At 39.1% G+C, this 25,158-nt stretch overlaps 1 protein-coding gene across 4 annotated transcripts in view; it reads right to left on the bottom strand.

Moving 5' to 3' along the window:
* Window positions 1–25,158, bottom strand: part of Nab2 (Nuclear polyadenosine RNA-binding 2) — a 59,703-nt gene that overhangs the window by 23,103 nt on the left and 11,442 nt on the right. For 2 of the 4 annotated variants that reach the window (XM_071669907.1, XM_071669904.1), the window contains exons 6-13: window positions 23,445–23,654; window positions 17,651–17,833; window positions 16,943–17,011; window positions 12,179–12,322; window positions 9,284–9,569; window positions 7,265–7,382; window positions 5,659–5,794; window positions 3,990–4,140 (exon numbers count right to left, since the gene is read on the bottom strand). In XM_071669907.1, coding sequence (XP_071526008.1) covers window positions 3,990–4,140; window positions 5,659–5,794; window positions 7,265–7,382; window positions 9,284–9,569; window positions 12,179–12,322; window positions 16,943–17,011; window positions 17,651–17,833; window positions 23,445–23,654 — 1,297 coding nt within the window. The remainder of the gene's footprint in view (window positions 1–3,989; window positions 4,141–5,658; window positions 5,795–7,264; window positions 7,383–9,283; window positions 9,570–12,178; window positions 12,323–16,942; window positions 17,012–17,650; window positions 17,834–23,444; window positions 23,655–25,158) is intronic. The other 2 variants (XM_071669906.1, XM_071669905.1) reach the window with 1 other exon arrangement.

The raw sequence follows: 25,158 nt of genomic DNA, 5'->3' as shown, positions 1-25,158 counted from the left end.
CTTTTTCATGCATCTTTTGTGCAAGCTATCACTGCTTCCCTAAATACATCCCATTCCTTCCCCACTCCCCTCAAGTCATTTGCTCTCACCCTATGCCATTCTACACTCAATCTCTCCTGGTACTTCCTTACTAAGTCTCACTTCCAAGCTCACTTACTCTCACCACTCTCTTCTCCCCAACATTCTCTCTTCTTTTCTGAAAACCTCTACAAATTTTCACCTTCGCCTCCACAATATAGTGATCAGACATCCCTCTAGTTGCCCCTCTCAGAATATTTACATCCAAAAGTCTCTCTTTAACACACCTATCAATTAAGACATAATCCAATAACGCCCTTTGACCATCTTTCCTACTCACATATGTATACTTATGTATATCTCTCTTCTTAAACCAGGTATTCCCAATCACCAGTCCTTTTTCAGCACACAAATCTACAAGCTCTTCATCATTTCCATTTACAACACTGAACACCCCATGTACACCAATTATACCCTCAACTAGCACAATACTTACCTTCGCATTCAAAACACCCATCGCTATAACCTGGTCTCGTGCATCAAAGCAGCTAACACACTCACTCACCTGCTCCCAAAACATATGCGTCTCATGATCTTTATTCTCATGACCAGGTGCATAGGCATCAATAATTACCTATTTCTTTCCATCCACTTTTAGTTTTACCCACATCAATCTAGAATTTACTTTCTCAAACTCTATCACATACTCCCACAACTGCTTCAGAAGTGCTCTTGTCCTCTCACCAACCCGTGACTTTACTCCAAAGACATTCCCAAACCATTCTTCCCTTTTACCCTTGAGCTTCATTTCACTCACAGCCAAAACATCCAGGTTCCTTTCCTCAAACATACTACCTACCTCTCCTTTCTTCGCATCTTGGTTATATCCAGACACATTCAGACACCCCAATCTGAGCCTTCGAGGAGGATGAGCACTCTCCGCATGACTCCTTCTTCTGTTTCCCCTTTTAGAAATTTAATACAAATAAAATATACATATCTAGATATATTATACCCGGGGATAGGAGAGAAAGAATACTTCCCATATATTCCCTGTGTTTCATAGAAGGCGACTAAAAGAGGAGGGAGCAGGGGGCTGGAAATCTTCCCATCCCGTTTTTACTTTTCCAAAGGAAGGAACAAGGAAGGGGGCCAAGTGAGGATTTTCCCTCTTAGGCCCAGTCCTCTGTTCTTCATGCTACCTCACTAATAGGAGAAATGGTGAACATGAAAATTTTTTTTTTTTTTTTTTTTCAAACTATTCGCCATTTCCCGCGTTAGCGAGGTAGCGTTAAGAACAGAGAACTGGGCCACTGAGGGAATATCCTCACCTGGCCCCCTTCTCTGTTCCTTCTTTTGGAAAATTAAAAAAAATATATATATATTTTTTTTTTTTTTTTTTTATACTTTGTCGCTGTCTCCCGCGTTTGCGAGGTAGCGCAAGGAAACAGACGAAAGAAATGGCCCAACCCCCCCCATACACATGTATATACATACGTCCACACACGCAAATATACATACCTACACAGCTTTCCATGGTTTACCCCAGACGCTTCACATGCCTTGATTCAATCCACTGACAGCACGTCAACCCCGGTATACCACATTGCTCCAATTCACTCTATTCCTTGCCCTCCTTTCACCCTCCTGCATGTTCAGGCCCCGATCACACAAAATCTTTTTCACTCCATCTTTCCACCTCCAATTTGGTCTCCCTCTTCTCCTCGTTCCCTCCACCTCCGACACATATATCCTCTTGGTCAATCTTTCCTCACTCATTCTCTCCATGTGCCCAAACCACTTCAAAACACCCTCTTCTGCTCTCTCAACCACGCTCTTTTTATTTCCACACATCTCTCTTACCCTTACGTTACTCACTCGATCAAACCACCTCACACCACACATTGTCCTCAAACATCTCATTTCCAGCACATCCATCCTCCTGCGCACAACTCTATCCATAGCCCACGCCTCGCAACCATACAACATTGTTGGAACCACTATTCCTTCAAACATACCCATTTTTGCTTTCCGAGATAATGTTCTCGACTTCCACACATTCTTCAAGGCTCCCAGAATTTTCGCCCCCTCCCCCACCCTATGATCCACTTCCGCTTCCATGGTTCCATCCGCTGCCAGATCCACTCCCAGATATCTAAAACACTTCACTTCCTCCAGTTTTTCTCCATTCAAACTCACCTCCCAACTGACTTGACCCTCAACCCTACTGTACCTAATAACCTTGCTCTTAGTCACATTTACTCTTAACTTACTTCTTTCACACACTTTACCAAACTCAGTCACCAGCTTCTGCAGTTTCTCACATGAATCAGCCACCAGCGCAGTATCATCAGCGAACAACAACTGACTCACTTCCCAAGCTCTCTCATCCCCAACAGACTTCATACTTGCCCCTCTTTCCAAAACTCTTGCATTCACCTCCCTAACAACCCCATCCATAAACAAATTAAACAACCATGGAGACATCACACACCCCTGCCGAAAAACCTACATTCACTGAGAACCAATCACTTTCCTCTCTTCCTAACCTACACATGCCTTACATCCTCGATAAAAACTTTTCACTGCTTCTAACAACTTGCCTCCCACACTATATATTCTTAATACCTTCCACAGAGCATCTCTATCAACTCTATCATATGCCTTCTCCAGATCCATAAATGCTACATACAAATCCATTTGCTTTTCTAAGTATTTCTCACATACATTCTTCAAAGCAAACACCTGATCCACACATCCTCTACCACTTCTGAAACCACACTGCTCTTCCCCAATCTGATGCTCTGTACATGCCTTCACCCTCTCAATCAATACCCTCCCATATAATTTACCAGGATTACTCAACAAACTTATACCTCTGTAATTTAAGCACTCACTCTTATCCCCTTTGCCTTTGTACAATGGCACTATGCACGCATTCCGCCAATCCTCAGGCACCTCACCATGAGTCATACATACATTAAATAATCTTACCAACCAGTCAACAATACAGTCACCCCCTTTTTTAATAAATTCCACTGCAATACCATCCAAACCTGCTGCCTTGCCGGCTATGGGCTATGGATAGAGTTGTGCGCAGGAGGATGGATGTGCTGGAAATGAGATGTTTGAGGACAATGTGTGGTGTGAGGTGGTTTGATCGAGTAAGTAACGTAAGGGTAAGAGAGATGTGTGGAAATAAAAAGAGCGTGGTTGAGAGAGCAGAAGAGGGTGTTTTGAAATGGTTTGGGCACATGGAGAGAATGAGTGAGGAAAGATTGACCAAGAGGATATATGTGTCGGAGATGGAGGGAACGAGGAGAAGAGGGAGACCAAATTGGAGGTGGAAAGATGGAGTGAAAAAGATTTTGTGTGATCGGGGCCTGAACATGCAGGAGGGTGAAAGGAGGGCAAGGAATAGAGTGAATTGGAGCGATGTGGTATACCGGGGTTGACGTGCTGTCAGTGGATTGAATCAAGGCATGTGAAGCGTCTGGGGTAAACCATGGAAAGCTGTGTAGGTATGTATATTTGCGTGTGTGGACGTATGTATATACATGTGTATGGGGGTGGGTTGGGCCATTTCTTTCGTCTGTTTCCTTGCGCTACCTCGCAAACGCGGGAGACAGCAAAAAAAAAAAAAAAAAAAAAAAAAAAAATTTTAATATATTTAAGTAAACATAAATATCCTCCCCTCCTTGTATTAACTTTCTAAAATGGGAATATATATATATATATATATATATATATATATATATATATATATATATATATATATATATATATATATATATGATATTTATGTATACTTGAATATAATATTTATTTATATCTTATTTATTTATAAAATATAAATACATATCATATTTAAGTATACATAAATATCATATATATATATATATATATATATATATATATATATATATATATATATATATATATATATATATATATATATATAAATGACATACCAGCCTGTGGGGCTGACATTACAGAAACTGCACTCTTGAGATGAGGTTCGGCACCTGCAATTAGTCCAACTGCTGGTACTGTTGAAGTTCTGCTCATTTCGCTACCAGTTTCTTCTTCTTCTTCCCACTCCTCCACTTCTTCAATGTACTCCTGGTCAACAATCAGTAAAATTATCATGCTATAGCAAAGAAGGAACGAAATGCATTTTAGAAAATACATCAAGTTATAAATACTTAATCCAAAAGTGCTCAACTTCAACAAACTTTGGAGATAAAGAAGCTAGCTATGGATGTGGATGGACGTCAAACAGGCTGTGAGTGAAAGATAACAAACAAAAATAAAAAACAATATAGTTTTAAATTTGGCAAGAATCTTGGAGAGGATAATAAACTGAGGATATACTGAAGAAAAGGGGTGGGGTGGAAGAATGGAGCCTCAATCAGCAACTTCTATCCAAAGGCAAAATAAGCACCCATTGATGGTTGTGGTGGCATCCCATGCACTGTTACTAAACAATGCAAGTTAAAGTTTTCCCATACACTAGTCAGTATATGCAGAGACTTCAAGCAGACCTGTAAAAGATCTGTGGCCTCACATTGTGTAATATTTTTGTTGGTGATATTTTTACATGATAGTATATACTAGTGATTGAACCTCAAAGTGATAGATATTACAGATGAAAACCCATAGTAATCATATCTGTCTGTGACACACACTTCAAAAAATATCTCATATCTCATTACATATGCATGAGAGTACTCCTGATGTACTCTCACCATGGCAGCAGAGCCAATGTTTCATTTGGTTCAGTTGTATATCCTCTCATTAAGGAAATCAAGTTTTAGTTAACTGCAATAACAACTTTAGGGAATTTCTTTAATAGATATTGTAAAAAATCTCACTCATATAGTTTACCTTGCATATTAGGACTACCACAGTGAAAGCATTTATATTTTTGTGAAAAAATTCTAACTAGAAATGTTCCTCTAGAATGTAAACCTTACTCATGTCATTTGGTCTACATAAGATGAGTCTACTACATGTTAGTTCACTTAAAGGGGCACTTTTCAGGAATACATCTCCAAAGTACAGTAAAGCAAGGAGTCCCAACAAACCAGCTAAGTGAAAGAGGCTTAATACCACAATACTGCTGTTGGGGAATAGTGTTGTCCCTTATCCGTATTTGAATAAACCTTTCTGATTAAAAACAGGCCTGATGAGACGAGGTACAGGCAGGTCATTCCCATCATACCCCTCAGGCCCATGGTCCATTGAGGGGCCTGGGTTTGAGCGCTTTAATCTTTTTCCAAATCCCACCTAATCCTACTTTAAACCTATAAATAAACCACTGTCCTCGCTTCCTCATTATATAGTGATAAACTACATGCAGTTAGCTTTGTTTATGAGCTTATAGGCTTGCTTTCCTAATTTAGGATCTTTCAAAAAGTTCTTACAAGAGTAAAAGAGAAAAGGGCCCCTAAGAAACTCTCTGCACCCTTTTAAAGAGGGAAGGGAGGGGGGACCAATAAAGTTTGCCAAAAAAGAAGCTGGCTAATGTGAGGTCAAAAAATCAATTTGTCTTGATGCATGAACTTCCAGCTTGGCATATCTCTCTAACTCCTAATTACCATCAGATAGATATAAAATCAAACAATTCACAGTACTTACTTCAACCTCCTCTAAATTGTCACTGTGCACAGGTCTAACTCCTAGTCGAGACCTAATGTCCAACTGTTCACCTTTGACAGGAAAAATCTCAGTGTCAACACCTTCCAGCGTGACTATGAACTTCGTGTTTTCCACCCTATGAACAAGAAAGGTCAGTGTAATACCACATATGTAATGTAGAATCAACTCTTTTAATTATTCATTTGTTCTAACATTCCTTACATACAAAGCACACACGTATGGGTTGCAGTGCAATGTTTAGCACTGCAACCTATCAATCTCAAGGCCCTTGGTTTATGCCACAGACAGTGTAACTATTTCATAATACACCTAACTGTTTATCCTCCCCACTGAGACTCGTAGCAAATATCCTGGAAATACATTCTAAAAAGAGGCTACATTACATGATATCATGTTGGAAAAGCCATATTTTCTTGCAGACTTCCATTACATACATAAACTGAATTGCATTCTAAGGTAAAATTTTTCAATCCTCACATTACTCTAAAATCACCATTAGGTCACTAGCATGACTGTTTTGTACTGTCACTGTACTGGCCTCCCTTACTATAAACAGAGAATGTATTCATAGGAAACTTCAAAGTAATGATATGTTTCCAAAGTTAGAGGAGGGTTTCAATCCAAACCCTTACCCACAAAATATAGGCAGTTTTTGATGTTTATAACAAATAAACATTAGAACTGTTCACATATAAGGCCCAAATAACTACTAAGAAGTTGCATAAATGAGTAATTCTCATGTGTGCAGCATGCAGTTTTCAGTACAAGGAGTAGACATGGAGAGTGGAGAGCACTACTGGTGTGCAAGAGGAGCTTAGCATTATTATGATGGTGGACATCACTTCATAAGCCAACTTTCATATAGTTTGCAATTTTACCTTTAAAATATAACTTGTAGTTTTTATGGTTGCACTTTTAATGGATAGTCTAGTTTACTTGAGCACTCCTTTAAGAGATTTTATCATTCTGATTGATTATGATATATAGTATTGTATTACCAACATTTCTGCTGATGGGTTCCTGGTGAGTTTATGCTAAGACCTTACGTTGCATGGGCAGAGTGAGGAACTATGAAAGCAGAACTGTGTTTTTCTACAGAGAGGGATCCCAATATGAGGTCAGTGGGCCAACTGTAACCTACAAACGTCTTTGGTGTAGTCAGAAGCATTGTACTAGAGAAGACCCTTTGATGGGGTTCTCATTAATTGCTAAATTTCTTTGTTTCATATCATTGTATGATTGTAACTTATAGGGAAATGGAGTTCAGTGTCTAGAGCCTCTTTTACACATCAAATTATAATATCCTTCCCAAAAGTTACATAAACTATCATTTCCATATGAAAATCTAACTCAGTGATGCCAACTATGAGAGCTGAATTCACTTCAGTTTGTACCAAAAGTCCTGAAAATGCAAGAAAATCTGGCTCATTAACTTCACTTAGTGGCCCTCCATACAGAGCTATCCCTATGAATCGACCTTTCAGAGCAGAGAATTTAAGAATCCCCGATCTTAGGATCTGGATCTAATCTATATCAATTCTAAACCTCAATTAGCTTACTGTATTATTTTCAAATAATTTCTTACCCAGGAACAGCGTGGACTCTTGGCTGAGGAGATGTAGGCAAGAGGGGCTGGTCTTCTATTCCTTCATCAATGACCTCTTCCTCAACCTCCTCTATTTCTTCCACACCAAATCCACTATCTGAGGAAGGAAAGATAATGTGACTGCTAATCATTCACTTTCTTTCTACGGAATAACCTGCTTTCAAAAAATCAGAATCAATTTTATTTTTCACAGTGCCTTGCTTTTCCATATTCATTAATATCCTTAGACAGTGCTCTTATTCCCAATACTATTTCTCCATTTTGGCTACAATACCCTTTCTTCATCCCACACGTCTTTCAAATCCAACTCACCTTCTTTTACTAGAGCAAAGTCTCTTCTTATTCTTTTAATGACAATTCTATAAACTTAGTTTTGGAAAGAATTTCCTGTCAGAGCAGACATTATCAAGAGGAATTCAGTCAATGAAACCCACTTTTTTCTTGTTCCTCTCAAAAATTGCTACTGACTTTCCTATATCTCCTTTTCATGAATCTTTAATTACGCTACATAACACAATAGTGTTGAGTAGCACACAACATTTGTGCTGCCTGCAGTTCAGCACAGTTATCAGGAGTGAAATAATACTATCTATCCATCTATCTATCTATATCTCTAAAGCCTGTTCCAGCTGGAAATCCCACAAAAAGGTGGCCACAGCAACAGTCTCCATAACTAAAGAACTCCAGTACTACTTCTTAGCCTTAAGTGCCTTACCCTTAAAAGGCCACTGGTAGAGGGCAAGTCTAGCACAGCGTTCGCTGAGGCTCCTACTTAATTTTCCTAATGACTACTTCTATCTAATGCTTCTACCTACTTCTACTTATTGCTTCAGCCTAAATGTTCCTACCTACTTCTGTCTACTGCTCCTACCAACTTGCAAAAAGGCAGGGCTAGTGCATAGTGCTCACCGCAAGAAAATCTAGAGTTACGAAGAATGAGCTGCGTGAGTCAAGTGTTGTCAGATGTTATATATGAAAAGGAGAGATTATATGTTTGTGGACAGAATGCCAGTAGACCACATGTTAATGAGGCAGAAAGAAAAGACTAATGTCATGTATAACATGCTGAAACCAGAATCTATGACCCATGGTTATGCCCACAGACTATTGCATAGTTCACCTTGACCACATACTATGCCATGGTTCATTCTGATGACAGCATGATGCCCCTGACAAATGACATCGATTCAATTCATTCTATCCATAGTATTAGTACCTCTAATTATACTATAGATCAAATTACCAATACCCTAAATAATATATATTCATGATTTTGTGATCAGTGATGAGCTACATTCTGCATGATCGCTTTATCTATTATCATCATTCTATTCCCAGTCTAATGTGGTGAACAAGGTGCAAACAGCCTCCAAACATCACTCATCTACCCCTTGCCCCAGTTTTACCTGTCCACTGTGTTACAGTGAAATACCAGCTTTACCACTTATAAAAGCACATCATACTTTTTCATGTTACACACTCACTAAGCTGATGCAACAGCTGAGCTCAAGGTCTGCATTAGAACCACAAGCTAATAATGCTAACTAAACTCTTTCCTGAAAAACAGAATCTTCTATAATCACTGCAATTCCTTTATCTTCACATATCCATCTATAGCATTATCCTTCTTCATCACTAATTCCCTTATTCTGTCCTTCCATTTCATCTCTACACCATTCGCACATCTTTATCACATCTATGTACTAAATACTAATGTATATAACACATACATTTCTAACTGTACCAATCTTTTTCACAACCACTCTCCTGACATATCAATGAAAAATAAACAAAAGGATACCACTTACTGGGTACTGTATCTCACTATTTCCTTCCTAATCCTGAATTTTGCATTTTTTTTCATTCAACTTTTGATTTTCTCTACTAATTATACAAATCACTCTTGAAAATAATGTCTACTCTATTCAAGTAAAATTCTCCCATATCTAGAGAGGAAACTAATTCCTTTGTATCTAAAGCAATAAGGAGATAACTTACCTGGAACAGGCCCGTATTCTTCTTCCTGAGACACCACATTTTCTATCACATCATCTTTCTCCTTGTCATCTGAGGTTGTGCTGGTGATTTCTACTCTAGCCAAAACCTCTTCCTCCATTTTTTCTTCTTGCAACTGCTTCTCACTCTCCTTTCTTGTAGCATTAGGTACAGTGATAGCTATCTTACGGATCCTCACTTCCTCTTGAGAAGAAACTTCTTCCTGAGAAGGGAGCTCTTTTTGACGGGTTTGCTCTCTCTCTCTGTAACTACGCGTAAATAGCTCACTCTGGAATGGAGTTATAAAGCTCAGATGAGTGCCATCAGCAAAAAATTGTGATCATTATGAATAAAACTCAAAATTAAGTCTCTAGCTACTTGCAAGTGATGATAAAATTTACAACATCAAATCATCTACTTAACAATTAATTACTCAAATCACTGTCTTTAAACTATTACTTGTGACCCCTGCCAACAGAAATGGTATGGAACAAACTGAACAAGATATGACTGAGTTGTGGTAATCACATTTTGAAGGTCTGAATAATGAAGGACTTGTGAATTTGAAGGCATAAAAAACTCAAAGAGGAAATGGCACAAACATCCCCTTTTACATGCCACTTCCTAACCAAGGAGTTACCAGAAGAGCTCAGCTACTGAGCCAAGGCAGTGGGCCTCATTAATGGTATGGCTCCAAACTATCAATATACACTAATATTTTTTAGAACAGTGTTTTCACACTTTTTGAAGCCATAAAACGTAAGATAAATTTACTAAAGACTCGGCCTCCAAGGAGGTCAACATATGATTGTTTCTTATTTCTTCCATAAGTTCTTGTGGCTTTGCACTTGGTGGTCTATAGATTAATCCAATAACTAGATTTTGATTTTCAACCTGGACAATGAAAGCTTCTTTTAATTCATTTAAGGATGTCAAAGTTCAGTTGTTATAAGAGTACCTATCATATACAGTCTAACTACTACACATGATCCTCTAGTCTGTTGCATCTGCACAGGACTTGAGATCAAGATTTCACCATTCATAAGGTCTTTGGTGTGTGCATCAGTAAATGACACAAATACTGCATCAGGATAGTTCAGTTTTTAACTTAAAACAGGGATTTTATTTGTTCTCTTTGATATGAGTCCCTGCATATTGGCATATAGGAAATTTATTTCATGGTTTGTCACTGCTGTTTTGAGGATTTAATATCCTCTATCTTACTGAACTTGGCAAAGTGCTTCCAGCTCCTTTATCATTGTGAGGAAGGAGAACAGTGCCATTCCCTCCTCTTAGTAGCCTTCTATGACAAGCAGGAAATACTGTATCTTTCTCCTTTATCCCTTTTTGTCTGTTTTCCTGGTGCTACCTCACTGAAGCATGGGGTAGCAATACTGTTTCCTGTGGGGCAGGGTAGTGCCAAGAATGGATGAAGGCAAGCAAGTATGAACATGTACAGGTGTACATGTATATGTACATATATGTAAATGTATGTATATGTGTGTGTATGGGCATTTATGTACATATATGTGTATATCTGTTGATGGACCATTCTTTATCTGTTTCCTGGCCCTACGTCGTTGTCATGAGGAACAGAGAAGAGGGCCACGTGAGGATATTCCCTCTAAGGCTCAGTCCTCTGTTCATAATGCTACTTCGCTAATGCAGGAATGGCATTGAAGAATGTGTGGAAGACAAGAATGTTATCTCGGAAATCAAAAATGGGTATGCTTGAAGTAATAGTGGTTCCAACAATGTTATATGGTTGCAAGGCATAAGCTATAGATAGGGTTGTGCAGAGGAGGGTGGATGTGCTGGAAATGAAATGTTTGAGGACAATATGTGGTATGAGGTGGTTTGAGCGAGTAAGTAATGAAAGCGTAAGAGAGATGTGTGGTAATAAAAAGAGTGTGGTTGAGAGAGCAGAAGAGAGTGTGTTGAAATGGTGTGGACACATGGAAAGAATGAGTGAGGAAAGATTAACAAAGAGGATATGTGTCAGAGATGGAGGGAAGAAGGAGATGCGGGAGACCAAATTGGAGGTGGAAGGATGGAGCAAGAAAGATTTTGAGCAATCAGGGCCTGAACATACAGGAGGATGAATGGCGTGCAAGGAACAGAGTGAATTGGAACGATGTAGGATACCAGGGTCAACGTGCTGTCAATGGATTGAACCAGGGCATGTGAAGCATCTGGGGTAAACCATGGAAAGGTCTGAGGGGCCTGGATGTGGGTGGAATGGGAGCTGTGGTTTTGGTGCATTACACATGACAGCTAGAGACTGAGTGTGAACAAATGTGTCCTTTTTTGTCTTTTCCTGGTGCTTCCTCACTGGAGGGGTGGGGGGTGGGGGAATGTTATTTCATGTGTCGCAGGGTAGCGACAGAAATGGATGAAGGCAGCAAGTACGAATATGTACATGTGTATATATGTATATGTCCATGTATGTATATGTATGTATACATAGAAATGTATATGTATGTACATGTGCATGTATGGACATATATGTATATGCATGAGTATGTGGGTGGGTTGGGCCATTAAAAACTAGGCTAAATGGCATCATCATAATAGATCATCATGCCCACCCCTTTGGCTCACACAACTGCTCCCAAGAAATGCCCAGTTGCTACTTCTCACAGTTAAAAGTCTTCCCACACTAACCAACACTATCACTTATATCAAAACCTAACAGGAGTACCGGAGTAATCACAATTGCACAACTGTTGTACAACTGCTATATGAATATCAATCATAAATCTGGTATCAACTTTGTGACCTAGACTAAGATTGTCACTTTAGATGCCATTAATAAACCAATGCTTCAATCATCTGAGAGAGAGCTTTGGAAACACTGATCCATTCAGTGGGGCTTCAGGATATTTGTATAACTCTTACCTTCTGTTTCTTCTGGGATGTTTCTGGTTTCTCTCCTGAGCGTCGACTTGGCCTGTTAACTGATTTATGAGCATCTGCCATTGCTCGAAGAATAAGAGCTGTATTAGCCTGTATTGCTCCAGGACGTCTAGGTCGAGGGGTTACCTAAAATAAGGAGATGATTGATTAAGTGCTATAACAATATTCAAGAAAGTAATCTTTCTCAAAAGCTAGGTGAATAATAAGTCTATGAAATACTGGATGAGGCTGTAACTGCAGTAAGAAGTACAGATGAGGCTGGAGCTGGAGTGAGAAATACTTCAAAAGATATTTTCATAATCTTACTAGGAATGATTGCAGCATAATTTTCTAAACAAAATCATGTAAAACTTACATGATGAAAACTTATTTGTGTGTGCTTCAAAGAAGTTCACACAGTCCTTGATTATGAAAGTATTGCAGCCTTGAAGCCACAAGAGCCACTGAAGGAGGGGTTCAGAGGTTATATATCTATCAATTCATAACCATTCTGAGACCTTGGTATTACCCAAAACCTTTCCAGAGGTTCCTGCAGCCCGAGGCTGTGCTAATTCCACTTGGAAGGAAATGATGGACTCCTTTGGACTAAGAAGGTCTTGGACAAGACTGCACTCCTAATGACTTCGTCTCATCAAAGGTGACTTTTCACTCATAGTACAACCTCGTGCAGGCAGAGCAATGTAACATATGAAGGAAAACCTCAAGATGAATGTCCTCCTTTTGTATAGAGGCAGCTTGACAATCACATCACAACATCCTAACACCAAAGTAGCAACATTAGAATATTGGCTCACTCAAAACAGAATGACTGCATCTATACACAAGTCTTCAATCACTCTTCTAACACCAAACAAGCACAAATGCAGGGACACACCCCCAGTTCCGTAGAATAAACAGTTTTTCCCACTGAAAAAAACATCAACCATTCAAAGCATCACATACAACACTCATAGCATTCACTCCCCGCACTAAGATATATGGAGAAGTCTGTGAGGCTTGCTTTTGAAAGGGGGTTGTGGTTTGTTTGCGCTGTATATGACAGATAAAGAATGATTGTGAGCTAATGTGGCCTTTTTTTTCACCTGTTACAGATGTTGCCTCGCTAACACAGGAAATGGCAAACAAGTATGGAAGAAAAAGAAAAAGTATATAGAGCGTGGAAAACAGAAAAAAAAAGGCCTTATTCATTCACACTCAGTCTCTAGCTGTCATGTGTAATACATCAAAACCACAGCTTCCTATCCACATCCAGGCCCCAAAGACCTTTCCATGGTTTACCCAAGATGTTTCATATGCCCTGGTTCAATCCACTGACAGCACATTGACCCCGCTATACCACATCATTCCAATTCACTCTATTCCTTGAACACCTTTCACCCTCCTGTATGTTCAGGCCCCGATCGCTCAAAATCTTTTTCATTCCATCCTTCCACTTCCAATTTGGTCTCCCACTTCTCCTCGTTCCCTCCACCTCTGACACATATATCCTCTTTGTCAATCTTTCCCCCACACATTCTCTCCATGTGACCAAACCATTTCAACACACCCTCTTCTGCTCTCTCAACCACACTCATTTCATTACCACACATCTCTCTTACCCTATTATTACTTACTTGATCAAACCACCTCACACCACATATTGTCCTCAAACATCTCATTTCCAGTACATCCACCTTCCTCCACACAGCTCTATCCATAGCCCACGCCTCACAACCATATAGCATTGTTGGAAACACTATTCCTTCAAACATACCCATTTTTGCTTTCTGAGATAATGTTCTCGACTTCCACACGTTCTTCAATGCTCCCAGAACTTTTGCCCCCTCCTCCACCCTATGATTCATTTCCACTTCCATGGTTCCATCCGCTGCCAAATCCACTCCCAGATATCTAAAACACTTCACTTCCTCCAGTTTTTCTCCATTCAAACTTACCTCCCAATTGACTTGTCCCTCAACCCTACTGTACCTAATAACCTTGCTTTTATTCACATTTACTCTCAGCTTTCTTCTTTCACACACTTTACCAAACTCAGTCACCAACTTCTGCAGTTTCTCACCTGAATCATCCACCAGCACTGTATCATCAGCAAACAACAACTGACTCACTTCCCAAGTCCTCTCTGACACACATATCCTCTTTGTCAATCTTTCCTCACACATTCTCTCCATGTGACCAAACCATTTCAACAAACCCTCTTCTGCTCTCTTAATGACACTCATTTTATTACCACACACCTCTCTTACCCTTCATTACTTACTTGATCAAACCACCTAACACCACATATTGTCCTCAAACATTTAATTTCCAACACATCCACCCTCCTCCGCACAACCCTATCTATAGACCATGCCTCACAACCATATAACATTGTTGGAACCACTATCCCCTCAAACATACCCATTTCTGCTCTATGAAATAACTTTCTCACCTTTCACACATTCTTCAACGCTCCCAGAACCTTCGCCCCCTCCCTCACCCTGCGACTCACTTCCACTTCCATGGTTCCATCCACTGCTAAATCCACTCTCAGATATCTAAAACATTTCACTTCCTCCAGTTTTTCTCCATTCAAACTGAACTCCCAATCAACTTGTCCCTCAACCCTACTGAACCTAATAACTTTGCTCTTATTCACATTTACTTTCAGCTTTCTTCTTTCGGACACTACCAAACTCAGTCACCAACTTCGGCACTTTCTCACCTGAATCATCCACCAGCACTGTATCATCAGCGAACAACAACTGACTCACTTCCCAAGCCCTCTCATCCAAAACAGACTGCATACTTGTCCCTCTCTCCAAAACTGTTGCGTTCACCTCCCAAACCACCCCATCCATAAACAAATTAAACAACCATGGAGATATCAGGCATCCCTGTCGCAAACCAACATTCACTGGGAACCAATCACTTTCCTCTCTTCCTATTCACATACATGCCTTACATCCTTGGTAAAAACTTTTCACTGCTCCTAGCAACTTACCTCCCACACCATATACTCTAATACCTTCCACAAAGCATCTCCATCAACCCTATGATATGCCTTCTCCAGATCTATAAATGCTACATAATTATATATATTTATACATATATTTATTATACATAATCTCTGTTTCCTGCATCAGCAAGGTAGCGCCAGGAAACAGACGAAGAATGGGCGATCTACTCATATACACATATATGTACATAAATGCCCATACATGCACATATACATATCAACATATACACATATACATACATATACACACATATACAAAGACATACACATATATACCTATGTATATAGTCATACTTGCTTGCCTTCATCCATTCCCAGAGCCACCCCACCCCACAGGAAACAGCTTCAACCAAACAAAACCCCCCATACCTCACAGTATTAATGGTAACAAACATCAATGAAGTATCTGAAACAATCCCCTGACACATACTTACCAAAAAGACATTTGACATCACCCTCCAGAACAATGACAAAAAGGAGGTTAACTTCTGTGTGCCCCTGCCACCAAGGCCTGAACTCACAGCAGGTGTCTGGTTGCTGTTTCCCACAGCTTGTATGTGTAGACCAACCACTTGAGGACTGACCATTATGGCAACTCCTTTCCCTTGAACAATTAAACTGTGGAATCTCCTACTTTCATCCTTCCCTGTTTCTAAGACCTTTTTACCTTTAAATCAAGTCGGAAAACACTTGCAAATCCCTATCTAATTTCTGCTTTCCTTTTCTCTTACTTTTTTTCCTTTCACATAAGACAGCCTTAGGCTGGGGTATATTCTGTTTGTGCCATATTGGTCACTATAGAAAAAAGCAACATGCTGTCAGTAGGCTGAACCAGGGAACATACGAAATCAAGGTAAACTGTGGAGTAATTGGTGGGACTTGGCTTTGGATGGGAGTGTCTGTTTTCAATACATAAGCAAGAAAGACAGACTGGGATGTGTGTATAAGAGGCAAGGTTCATTGGTTAATAATGCTATCTCACATAAGTACAAAAAAGAATATGGTATGTGGAATAACCTGATCAGTTATTTGTTGCAAGAATTTTCAGAAATACTGAGATAACATGGATAATCTAATCTTGTGACTATACCACATGATAACTAGATTCTGGATATACCTATCTATATCTCTGATGCCCATTTCCTCTAGAAACTCCTATCAAGGGATGGGCATGGCAAAAGTCTCCACTTATCCTTGTCCTTACATGTCTCCCTTGCATATGTCATCCCACACATTCGTCCATCAATTCTCTCCCTCCAGTACTCTTCCAATATTTCCCCATGGCAAAGGTGAGCTGTCTTTCACACCCCTGAATCCTACCATCATGCACTCTCCTTGTAAACTCCCTGTCTTGCATTCTTTCTACATGCCTAAACCACCTCAAAGTATTATGTTTCACCCTCTCTACCACTCCTCAATTCATTCTCTTTGCATTCTCTCCCATACAAACTCTCTTAAGCACTCTCTCCTTTTTTCTCCATTCCATCTTGTGATATCAAATGTTCCTCATAAATAGCTCATTTCCACAGCCTGGATTCTATATAATCTAAATAACATATGTATGAATGTATGTTACGGTAAGACTTCAAAATACTGATGTACAAACATCAAGGAAACTACTTTGAGATGAGTCATAAATTGATTTATTATCAATGAAAGCAAACATAAAGATTTTTCATGAGTACTTATCAAAATGTAAAATTCAACCCAACTAGGAAATACTGTAAACAAGTGTGCATTTGCTTTACCTCAACTTTGCTTGCCATTCCACTTAGCTGAGGTTTCTTTGGGTCATATTCTTCTTCATCAGAATCCACCTGCAAAAATAATACATCACACAGTATAAATTAGCAGGTAAACATTAAATAGCTTGCAATAACGCAACTGTCATTTATTAGCAAGATCTAATTCATGAAACATGATGGTTCATGTAATCTTTTACAGAGCTCCATCTTCTTGCAGTTCAGTTCTAGCACAATAAATTGTGAATTTCTGTAAGGTAAAAGCTTCCATCACAGACAGAAGTCCATAGAAAGGCCAAATCTTAAATGAAAAAAAAAAAAAAAAAAAAAAAAGTAAAAGATAAAGAAAAAAGAAGTCTCTGAAAAGTGAAACACTTGTGCTTTAGGAGATATTTGTGAATCATGAAAATATACAGTTCTATTGCTTAAAGCTACAATGTAATGATGTGACAAAGAAGTTGTGCAGAATATTTCATGGCATAACTAATGGTGAAGAGACAAAGGCAGCCAGCTTTCAAGCACAGGAACTGCTACAGTATCTAAAAAAGAAAAATTGAACCAACACTGTAGCATTAGGAAAAAGGGTCAATTTTTCAGGCCACAATGGAGAGAGTTGATAAGTAAATCTGCTCTAGAATCATTCCCTTCCACTAAGTATTGTACATGGAGCCTGAATTTAAAAGTTAACAAAACTTTAATGAGCTCAAAATTTACCTGATTGTGTGGTCTCTTTAACACAGCTCCAACTGCTGAAACAACTCGACCTGTGACAGAGCGGCTTGAACCCTCTCTGGCAGACTCTTCTCGACTTTGTATCCCTTCTCTTGTTGATGCCTCCTGGTTTAACCCATCATGATTTGATTCAACTTGCCTTGACATAAGTGGTCTTACTCGTGCCTAAAAACAAAAAAATACGTTGATAATTTAATCCCCATATATCAAAAGCTCACAATATCAAAAACCCATCTGTATGGGACTATGCATAAAAAGAATTTGACCATCTACAATCCACCTCGATCCATATCAAGTACAGATGCTTCCGACTTACAAACTATGCGACTTATGACCATCTATACATACAGCCGGAAAAAATATAAAGTAAAAGAATACATGTAAATATAAAAATCATGCTTGGTTGTATGTCCGCCAATGCTGGTGAATGTAAGACGGTCCCAGCATTGTGTATATCACAGCATCTCTCTCAGTTACCATTCGGTAAGCGCATTATTCAAGTGAATCTAACAAATTTCCGTGCTGGACTAAACTAATTTTGTATTAAACCCCAAAGACGATGACTGACAAGAGGAAAACCCCATCCCAAGTTGGGAAGCCAGGGAATTTGAAACTGAAAATGAAGGTAATCACCCAATGTGAAGGACGAAAAAAAGTAAATCCCATTTGAAGATCTCCAAAATTTTCAAGGATAAAGAAAAAATTCATGAAGCAGTGAAAGGTTCAGCAAGTATGAAGTCTACAACAATAACAAAGCAACGACATGGGCCCATCTACGAAATGGAAATGTTTGTGCTGCGGAAGGAAGATCAAATTCAAAACCGTTTACCACTAAGCTTACTAACAATTCAGGCAAAGGCTAGAAGTCTTTTTGAGTTGCAGAAGAAGCAGCAAGTGCTGACGAAGGAGCTGCCAAAAAGTTCACTGAAAGTTTGGATGAATCAATCCATGGACTAAAGAATCTTAAATGAAAGGTAAAAAGAAACTATACAATCATATAATAATGCTGGTTAATAAAAAACAAGATAATCATGAGAAATTGAGTAGGATAAAAGAATGCTGTACAAGTATACGAATTCTGCATGCCATGCTGACATATGTCCAACGTCCATTTCGAGATCTGACCAGTCGGTCAGGACAGAACTTGGACATATGTTGGGGGCATCTGTATGACTGTATTGGGCATATGAAGAGTAAGAACTCTGAGAATAAAACAAAGTATATGCCAAGAGAGGTCAAACAGATGCCAAAATGGCCAGAGCAGCTAGAGGAATCATTAGATAACAGATACATATTCATGCCAAGCAATGATCAAATAAAAAAATTACTTCCAAGACACTTTAAAGAAAAGGTAAAATATCACTGACTGAAATACAAATGGTTATAAATGAACTTTTTCTTAAATCAAAATCTGCATTAAAAAAAAGACATCTATCATACAACATGGAGATGGCAAGCAAAAGATAGATAATTCCAACACATGGAGGATGAACTAAAATTTTCATGCTCAAGTAGCTCAGTTCCAAAGCCTAATTACATTTTCATCTATCTTAACCAGGGTTTATAAGGAAAAATTTAGTTAGGGAACCTGGTCACTAATGGAAAGCAAAGGTAGATATTAATGAATCATTTTCTCAATCTTAATGTTCAATAAACTATCACCATTCCCTCTACTTCCAATTCCTCGAAATGGAACAATCCCAAATAACCTCTAAAATTATCCACTTGCATCCTCAGCTCATATCCAGAGTGTTTAAGTGAAAGATGAGCTTCAACACTTATGAAAAGGCTTCTTACTTTTTCACTTTGCACATCACAGTGATATAAAATATGCCAACATCTCCATTCATATCAACTCTATCAACTAAAAGCTCCTTTTGTACATGATCCCTAGTTAAGCCTCTGGCATCTTTGTCTTAACGATCCCTTGCTCTAATTACTTTTCATCCTGGATCTACCCATATTTTCCATGGTTTTCCTTTCCACTTCATACCTTTGACTATAATACTGTGTATATTCTTGACCAACCAAGCATCTCCTATAAGCTTCACATGGTCACACCATCCTAAAACACCATTATCCAAATATCTTTCTAAATTCTTTCCTCACACTAGATATCCTTCACTCTCTACTCTATCTATCCACCTAATAACAATTATGCTAATCATGGTATCTATACCTTATCTCTTCAGGGTAACCTAGCTTATAAAAACCTAGTAATCTGCCCTAATAATCAAGAGTGACAAAACAAGAGCATCAAATGCTTCTAAAGGTATATCAAAATTTTCTAAACCCCTTTATCGATCATTACATATACCTTTAAATTCTGCAGCATTTTCTCCACTGACAGAATAAAGGCGAATATCACATATGAAACAACTTAGTCCTTGTTCTACTGTTATTTTATTTATTTATTACTTTGTCGCTGTCTCCCGCGTTTGCGAGGTAGCGTAAGGAAACAGACGAAAGAAATGGCCCAACCCACCCCCCATACACATGTATATACATACGTCCACACACGCAAATATACATACCTACACAGCTTTCCATGGTTTACCCCAGACGCTTCACATGCCTTGATTCAATCCACTGACAGCACGTCAACCCCGGTATACCACATCGCTCCAATTCACTCTATTCCTTGCCCTCCTTTCACCCTCCTGCATGTTCAGGCCCCGATCACACAAAATCTTTTTCACTCCATCTTTCCAACTCCAATTTGGTCTCCCTCTTCTCCTCGTTCCCTCCACCTCCGACACATATATCCTCTTGGTCAATCTTTCCTCACTCATTCTCTCCATGTGCCCAAACCACTTCAAAACACCCTCTTCTGCTCTCTCAACCACGCTCTTTTTATTTCCACACATCTCTCTTACCCTTACGTTACTCACTCGATCAAACCACCTCACACCACACATTGTCCTCAAACATCTCATTTCCAGCACCTCCATCCTCCTGCGCACAACTCTATCCATCGCCCACGCCTCGCAACCATACAACATTGTTGGAACCACTATTCCTTCAAACATACCCATTTTTGCTTTCCGAGATAATGTTCTCGACTTCCACACATTCTTCAAGGCCCCCAGAATTTTCGCCCCCTCCCCCACCCTATGATCCACTTCCGCTTCCATGGTTCCATCCGCTGCCAGGTCCACTCCCAGATATCTAAAACACTTCACTTCCTCCAGTTTTTCTCCATTCAAACTCACCTCCCAATTGACTTGACCCTCAACCCTACTGTACCTAATAACCTTGCTCTTATTCACATTTACTCTTAACTTTCTTCTTCCACACACTTTACCAAACTCAGTCACCAGCTTCTGCAGTTTCTCACATGAATCAGCCACCAGCGCTGTATCATCAGCGAACAACAACTGACTCACTTCCCAAGCTCTCTCATCCCCAACAGACTTCATACTTGCCCCTCTTTCCAAAACTCTTGCATTTACCTCCCTAACAACCCCATCCATAAACAAATTAAACAACCATGGAGACATCACACACCCCTGCCGCAAACCTACATTCACTGAGAACCAATCACTTTCCTCTCTTCCTACACGTACACATGCCTTACATCCTCGATAAAAACTTTTCACTGCTTCTAACAACTTTCCTCCCACACCATATATTCTTAATACCTTCCACAGAGCATCTCTATCAACTCTATCATATGCCTTCTCCAGATCCATAAATGCTACATACAAATCCATTTGCTTTTCTAAGTATTTCTCACATACATTCTTCAAAGCAAACACCTGATCCACACATCCTCTACCACTTCTGAAACCACACTGCTCTTCCCCAATCTGATGCTCTGTACATGCCTTCACCCTCTCAATCAATACCCTCCCATGTAATTTACCAGGAATACTCAACAAACTTATACCTCTGTAATTTGAGCACTCACTCTTATCCCCTTTGCCTTTGTACAATGGCACTATGCACGCATTCCGCCAATCCTCAGGCACCTCACCATGAGTCATACATACATTAAATAACCTTACCAACCAGTCAACAATACAGTCACCCCCTTTTTTAATAAATTCCACTGCAATACCATCCAAACCTGCTGCCTTGCCGGCTTTCATCTTCCGCAAAGCTTTCACTACCTCTTCTCTGTTTACCAAATCATTTTCCCTAACCCTCTCACTTTGCACACCACCTCGACCAAAACACCCTATATCTGCCACTCTATCATCAAACACATTCAACAAACCTTCAAAATACTCACTCCATCTCCTTCTCACATCACCACTACTTGTTTTCACCTCCCCATTTGCGCCCTTCACTGAAGTTCCCATTTGCTCCCTTGTCTTACGCACTTTATTTACCTCCTTCCAGAACATCTTTTTATTCTCCCTAAAATTTAATGATACTCTCTCACCCCAACTCTCATTTGCCCTTTTTTTCACCTCTTGCACTTTTCTCTTGACCTCCTGTCTCTTTCTTTTATACATCATACATCTCCCACTCAATTGTTCTACTGTTATCCTCAATCAAAATTGAAGTAGTTCAAGGAAATATACTCCTAACTGTATTGTTGTCGCACCTTTCATAATCACATTAAAAAGACTTGCTCGATGCCATTACAACTAATTCCTAGCACCACAATTTTTATGAAGGGTTTCAAGGACTTTGACTACATTAAATTACTGATTAAAATGTCTGCTAAGACTTGCTGGTATTGAATTCCAATTATTTTGGCATGGAGTAAAAAAATAAGAATCATTAGCTGACCTGGGACCATACTTTAATCTAAAGTCTAGCCAAAAACCTGCATCTCTGGGATCCAGCTATTAAAGAAAAGGCCAAAGAGTTGAATGCTTTATGATACCTAAGGTTACAAATTCATATCTAGTCATCCCAAAGTGTCTTCATCCTCATCACCCATAATCTCTGCTGTTAATGTAAAAGATACCTGGCTGGGGTCTTCAATTCTAAATTCTCATGTTTGTGGAATTCCTTTTCAAATCTCTTTATTTAGTACTACTCAAAGTGACCAATCAGGATAATGAATAGCATCATTCTTTAGGCCATTTGGACCAGGCTATCTCTCTTTCCAGGCAAGTTAAAGACAACTGACTTTTATGTTTGGTACTGATTCTTCATTATCACCAATGACAAAATAAGTTTCATTAGCCAGGCTAAAGTCATTGGAATAAGATCTTTTTCTTTTGTCAGCAGAAGGTTTACAATCTAAAAAGCTCCTCTTTGGATAAAAGTAATAAAATGTAATCCAAACTCAGAGCTTAGCCATGCAAACAAACCTGACCTAAATGTTGTTGTCAATGTGTCAACCTTAAAATCTCCATAGACATTCCCAGAGATGCCTTCATCATAAAACAATACGACCTTTTTTTACTTCCTAAACTCAAGAATTTCTGAACTAATTGATCAAAACACTCACAGTTACTTGGGAAATACATGTAATTCAAAACAAAATGTCCATTGGTTTGTTTCAAGACCTGTGAGGCCTCTATAGTCTAAACTCTTGAATTACCAGAAAGAGCAGCAGAAGCTCCATCTCTGTTCTCATTTTCTGAACCAATAAATTGAAACATTTACAATTACTTGAGAAATATATGTTATTCATTATACATGGAGCATATTTCAAGACATATGAGGCCTCTGTATTTTCTACCCCTGGAATTAAATAGTGGTGTGCAAATAAAGAAAGATATGCTAATGGGTATTAGCCATTCTTTAAGATCACAACACTGTAAATGCAGTTTACAGACATACAACATAATCACACTTTAGGAATGTAGCTAACCTCTAATTTTTTGCCAGGTGAGCTTGATGATGAAGGCAACACACACACAGATCTGTGAGCAGAAGATATTGCACTGGAGACTGCCCGTGCCATGCCAGTACTTGTTCCACCACTTGATTCTATGCGAGGAGGAAAGCTGGATTCCTCGCGCAAATTAATCACACGTCTCCCACCTGATGTTGTGCTACCAAGTCGATCCAACACTGAGAGCTGAAAAATTTAATTTCCTATTTTAAATTCAAAGAGTTCTGATTCTTATAACAGTTACTTCAGTAAAAGGATCTGAATTCTTGAATACACAGTTCCTTGATTAAACATGAGAAGGCAAAGGTATAAGCTATTGGCATAATTTAGCATCTATATCAATATATAGGTGAAGGAGGGTGAAAGGAGGGCAAGGAATAGAGTAAATTGGATCAATGTGGTATACCAGGGTTGACGTGCTGTCAGTGGATTGAATCAGGGCATGTGAAGCGTCTGGGGTAAACCATGGAAAGTTGTGTGGGGCCTGGATGTGGAAAGAGAGCTGTGATTTCGGGCATTATTGCATGACAGCTAGAGACTGAGTGTGAACGAATGGGGCCTTTGTTGTCTTTTCCTAGTGCTACCTCGCACACATGGGGGGGGAGGGGGATGGTATTCCATGTGTGGCGAGGTGGTGATGGGAATGAATAAAGGCAGACAGTGTGAATTGTGTGCATGGGTATATATGTATGTGTATGTGTGTGTATATATATGTGTACATTGAGATGTATAGGTATGTATATTTACGTGTGTGGACATGTATGTGTGTACATTGTGTATGGGGGTGGGTTGGGCCATTTCTTTCGTCTGTTTCCTTGTGCTACCTCGCAAACGTGGGAGACAGCGACAAAGCAAAGTAAAATATATCAATATATCAATATTCTTAGACTTTTTTTCTTATTCTCCCTCTGTTTTTCTTTTCAATACAGCAATATTAATAAAATATCCTCACATCTCATGTACACTTACATACAATCCTTCATTACGTTGTTCCATCTTATCTTTATAATATTCTTAAAACAAATACCCATCACCTTAATCTAAAAAATCTCTTTTGGTAACTTTCCAGTTATGTTGACATATATCCATTCTATAATGGGACTTAATATTTTTCTCTGTTCTTAGATTATCATTCTTGAGCCTTACACTTTCCAACCTCAATACTCCAAACATGACTTAATTTTTTTCCTTTATCAACACCTATCCTCGAAATGTATGTTACTTCTTAAGCATGACAGGTCCAATCATAAGTGGAAATGGTGCTTGCAGTGCTGTAGAGATTTGTGGTATCCACTGAAACAAAAAGAAAATGTAACTCATAAATTTTTTTGAAGCATATTTCAGATGGGTATATGTCTGGTGTAGTAGTACTTAAAAGCAGGTTAGGAAAGTAACTGTTCAGTTTCCCTCAAGTCATCTAATGTGTATGTGTTTTGCTAATGTCATGTTTGTTGGTAGATAGGGCATCTGTTGCTAGAGTTGTTAAGAGTGAAAAACATAGGTAAGTTTTTTTGCTCCTATTTGGGATTGGTTGTTGGGTATGGTGTGGGTGGGAGTGGTCTAGTATTGTTGCAAATAATTGGGTACTATGCATAATGAAGTGAGAAAGTACTGGGTGTAAGGGGTGTTCTCAGACTTTGCCTGCAAGTAGTTACACTGCAAGAGAAGTCATCTTTGGATAGGCTGTATC

Source organism: Panulirus ornatus, chromosome 14, assembly GCF_036320965.1.
Source record: "Panulirus ornatus isolate Po-2019 chromosome 14, ASM3632096v1, whole genome shotgun sequence".
Classification (NCBI taxonomy): domain Eukaryota; kingdom Metazoa; phylum Arthropoda; class Malacostraca; order Decapoda; family Palinuridae; genus Panulirus; species Panulirus ornatus.
The sequence above is the reverse complement of the archived record's forward strand: the minus strand, read 5'-3'. Positions and strand labels throughout refer to the sequence as shown.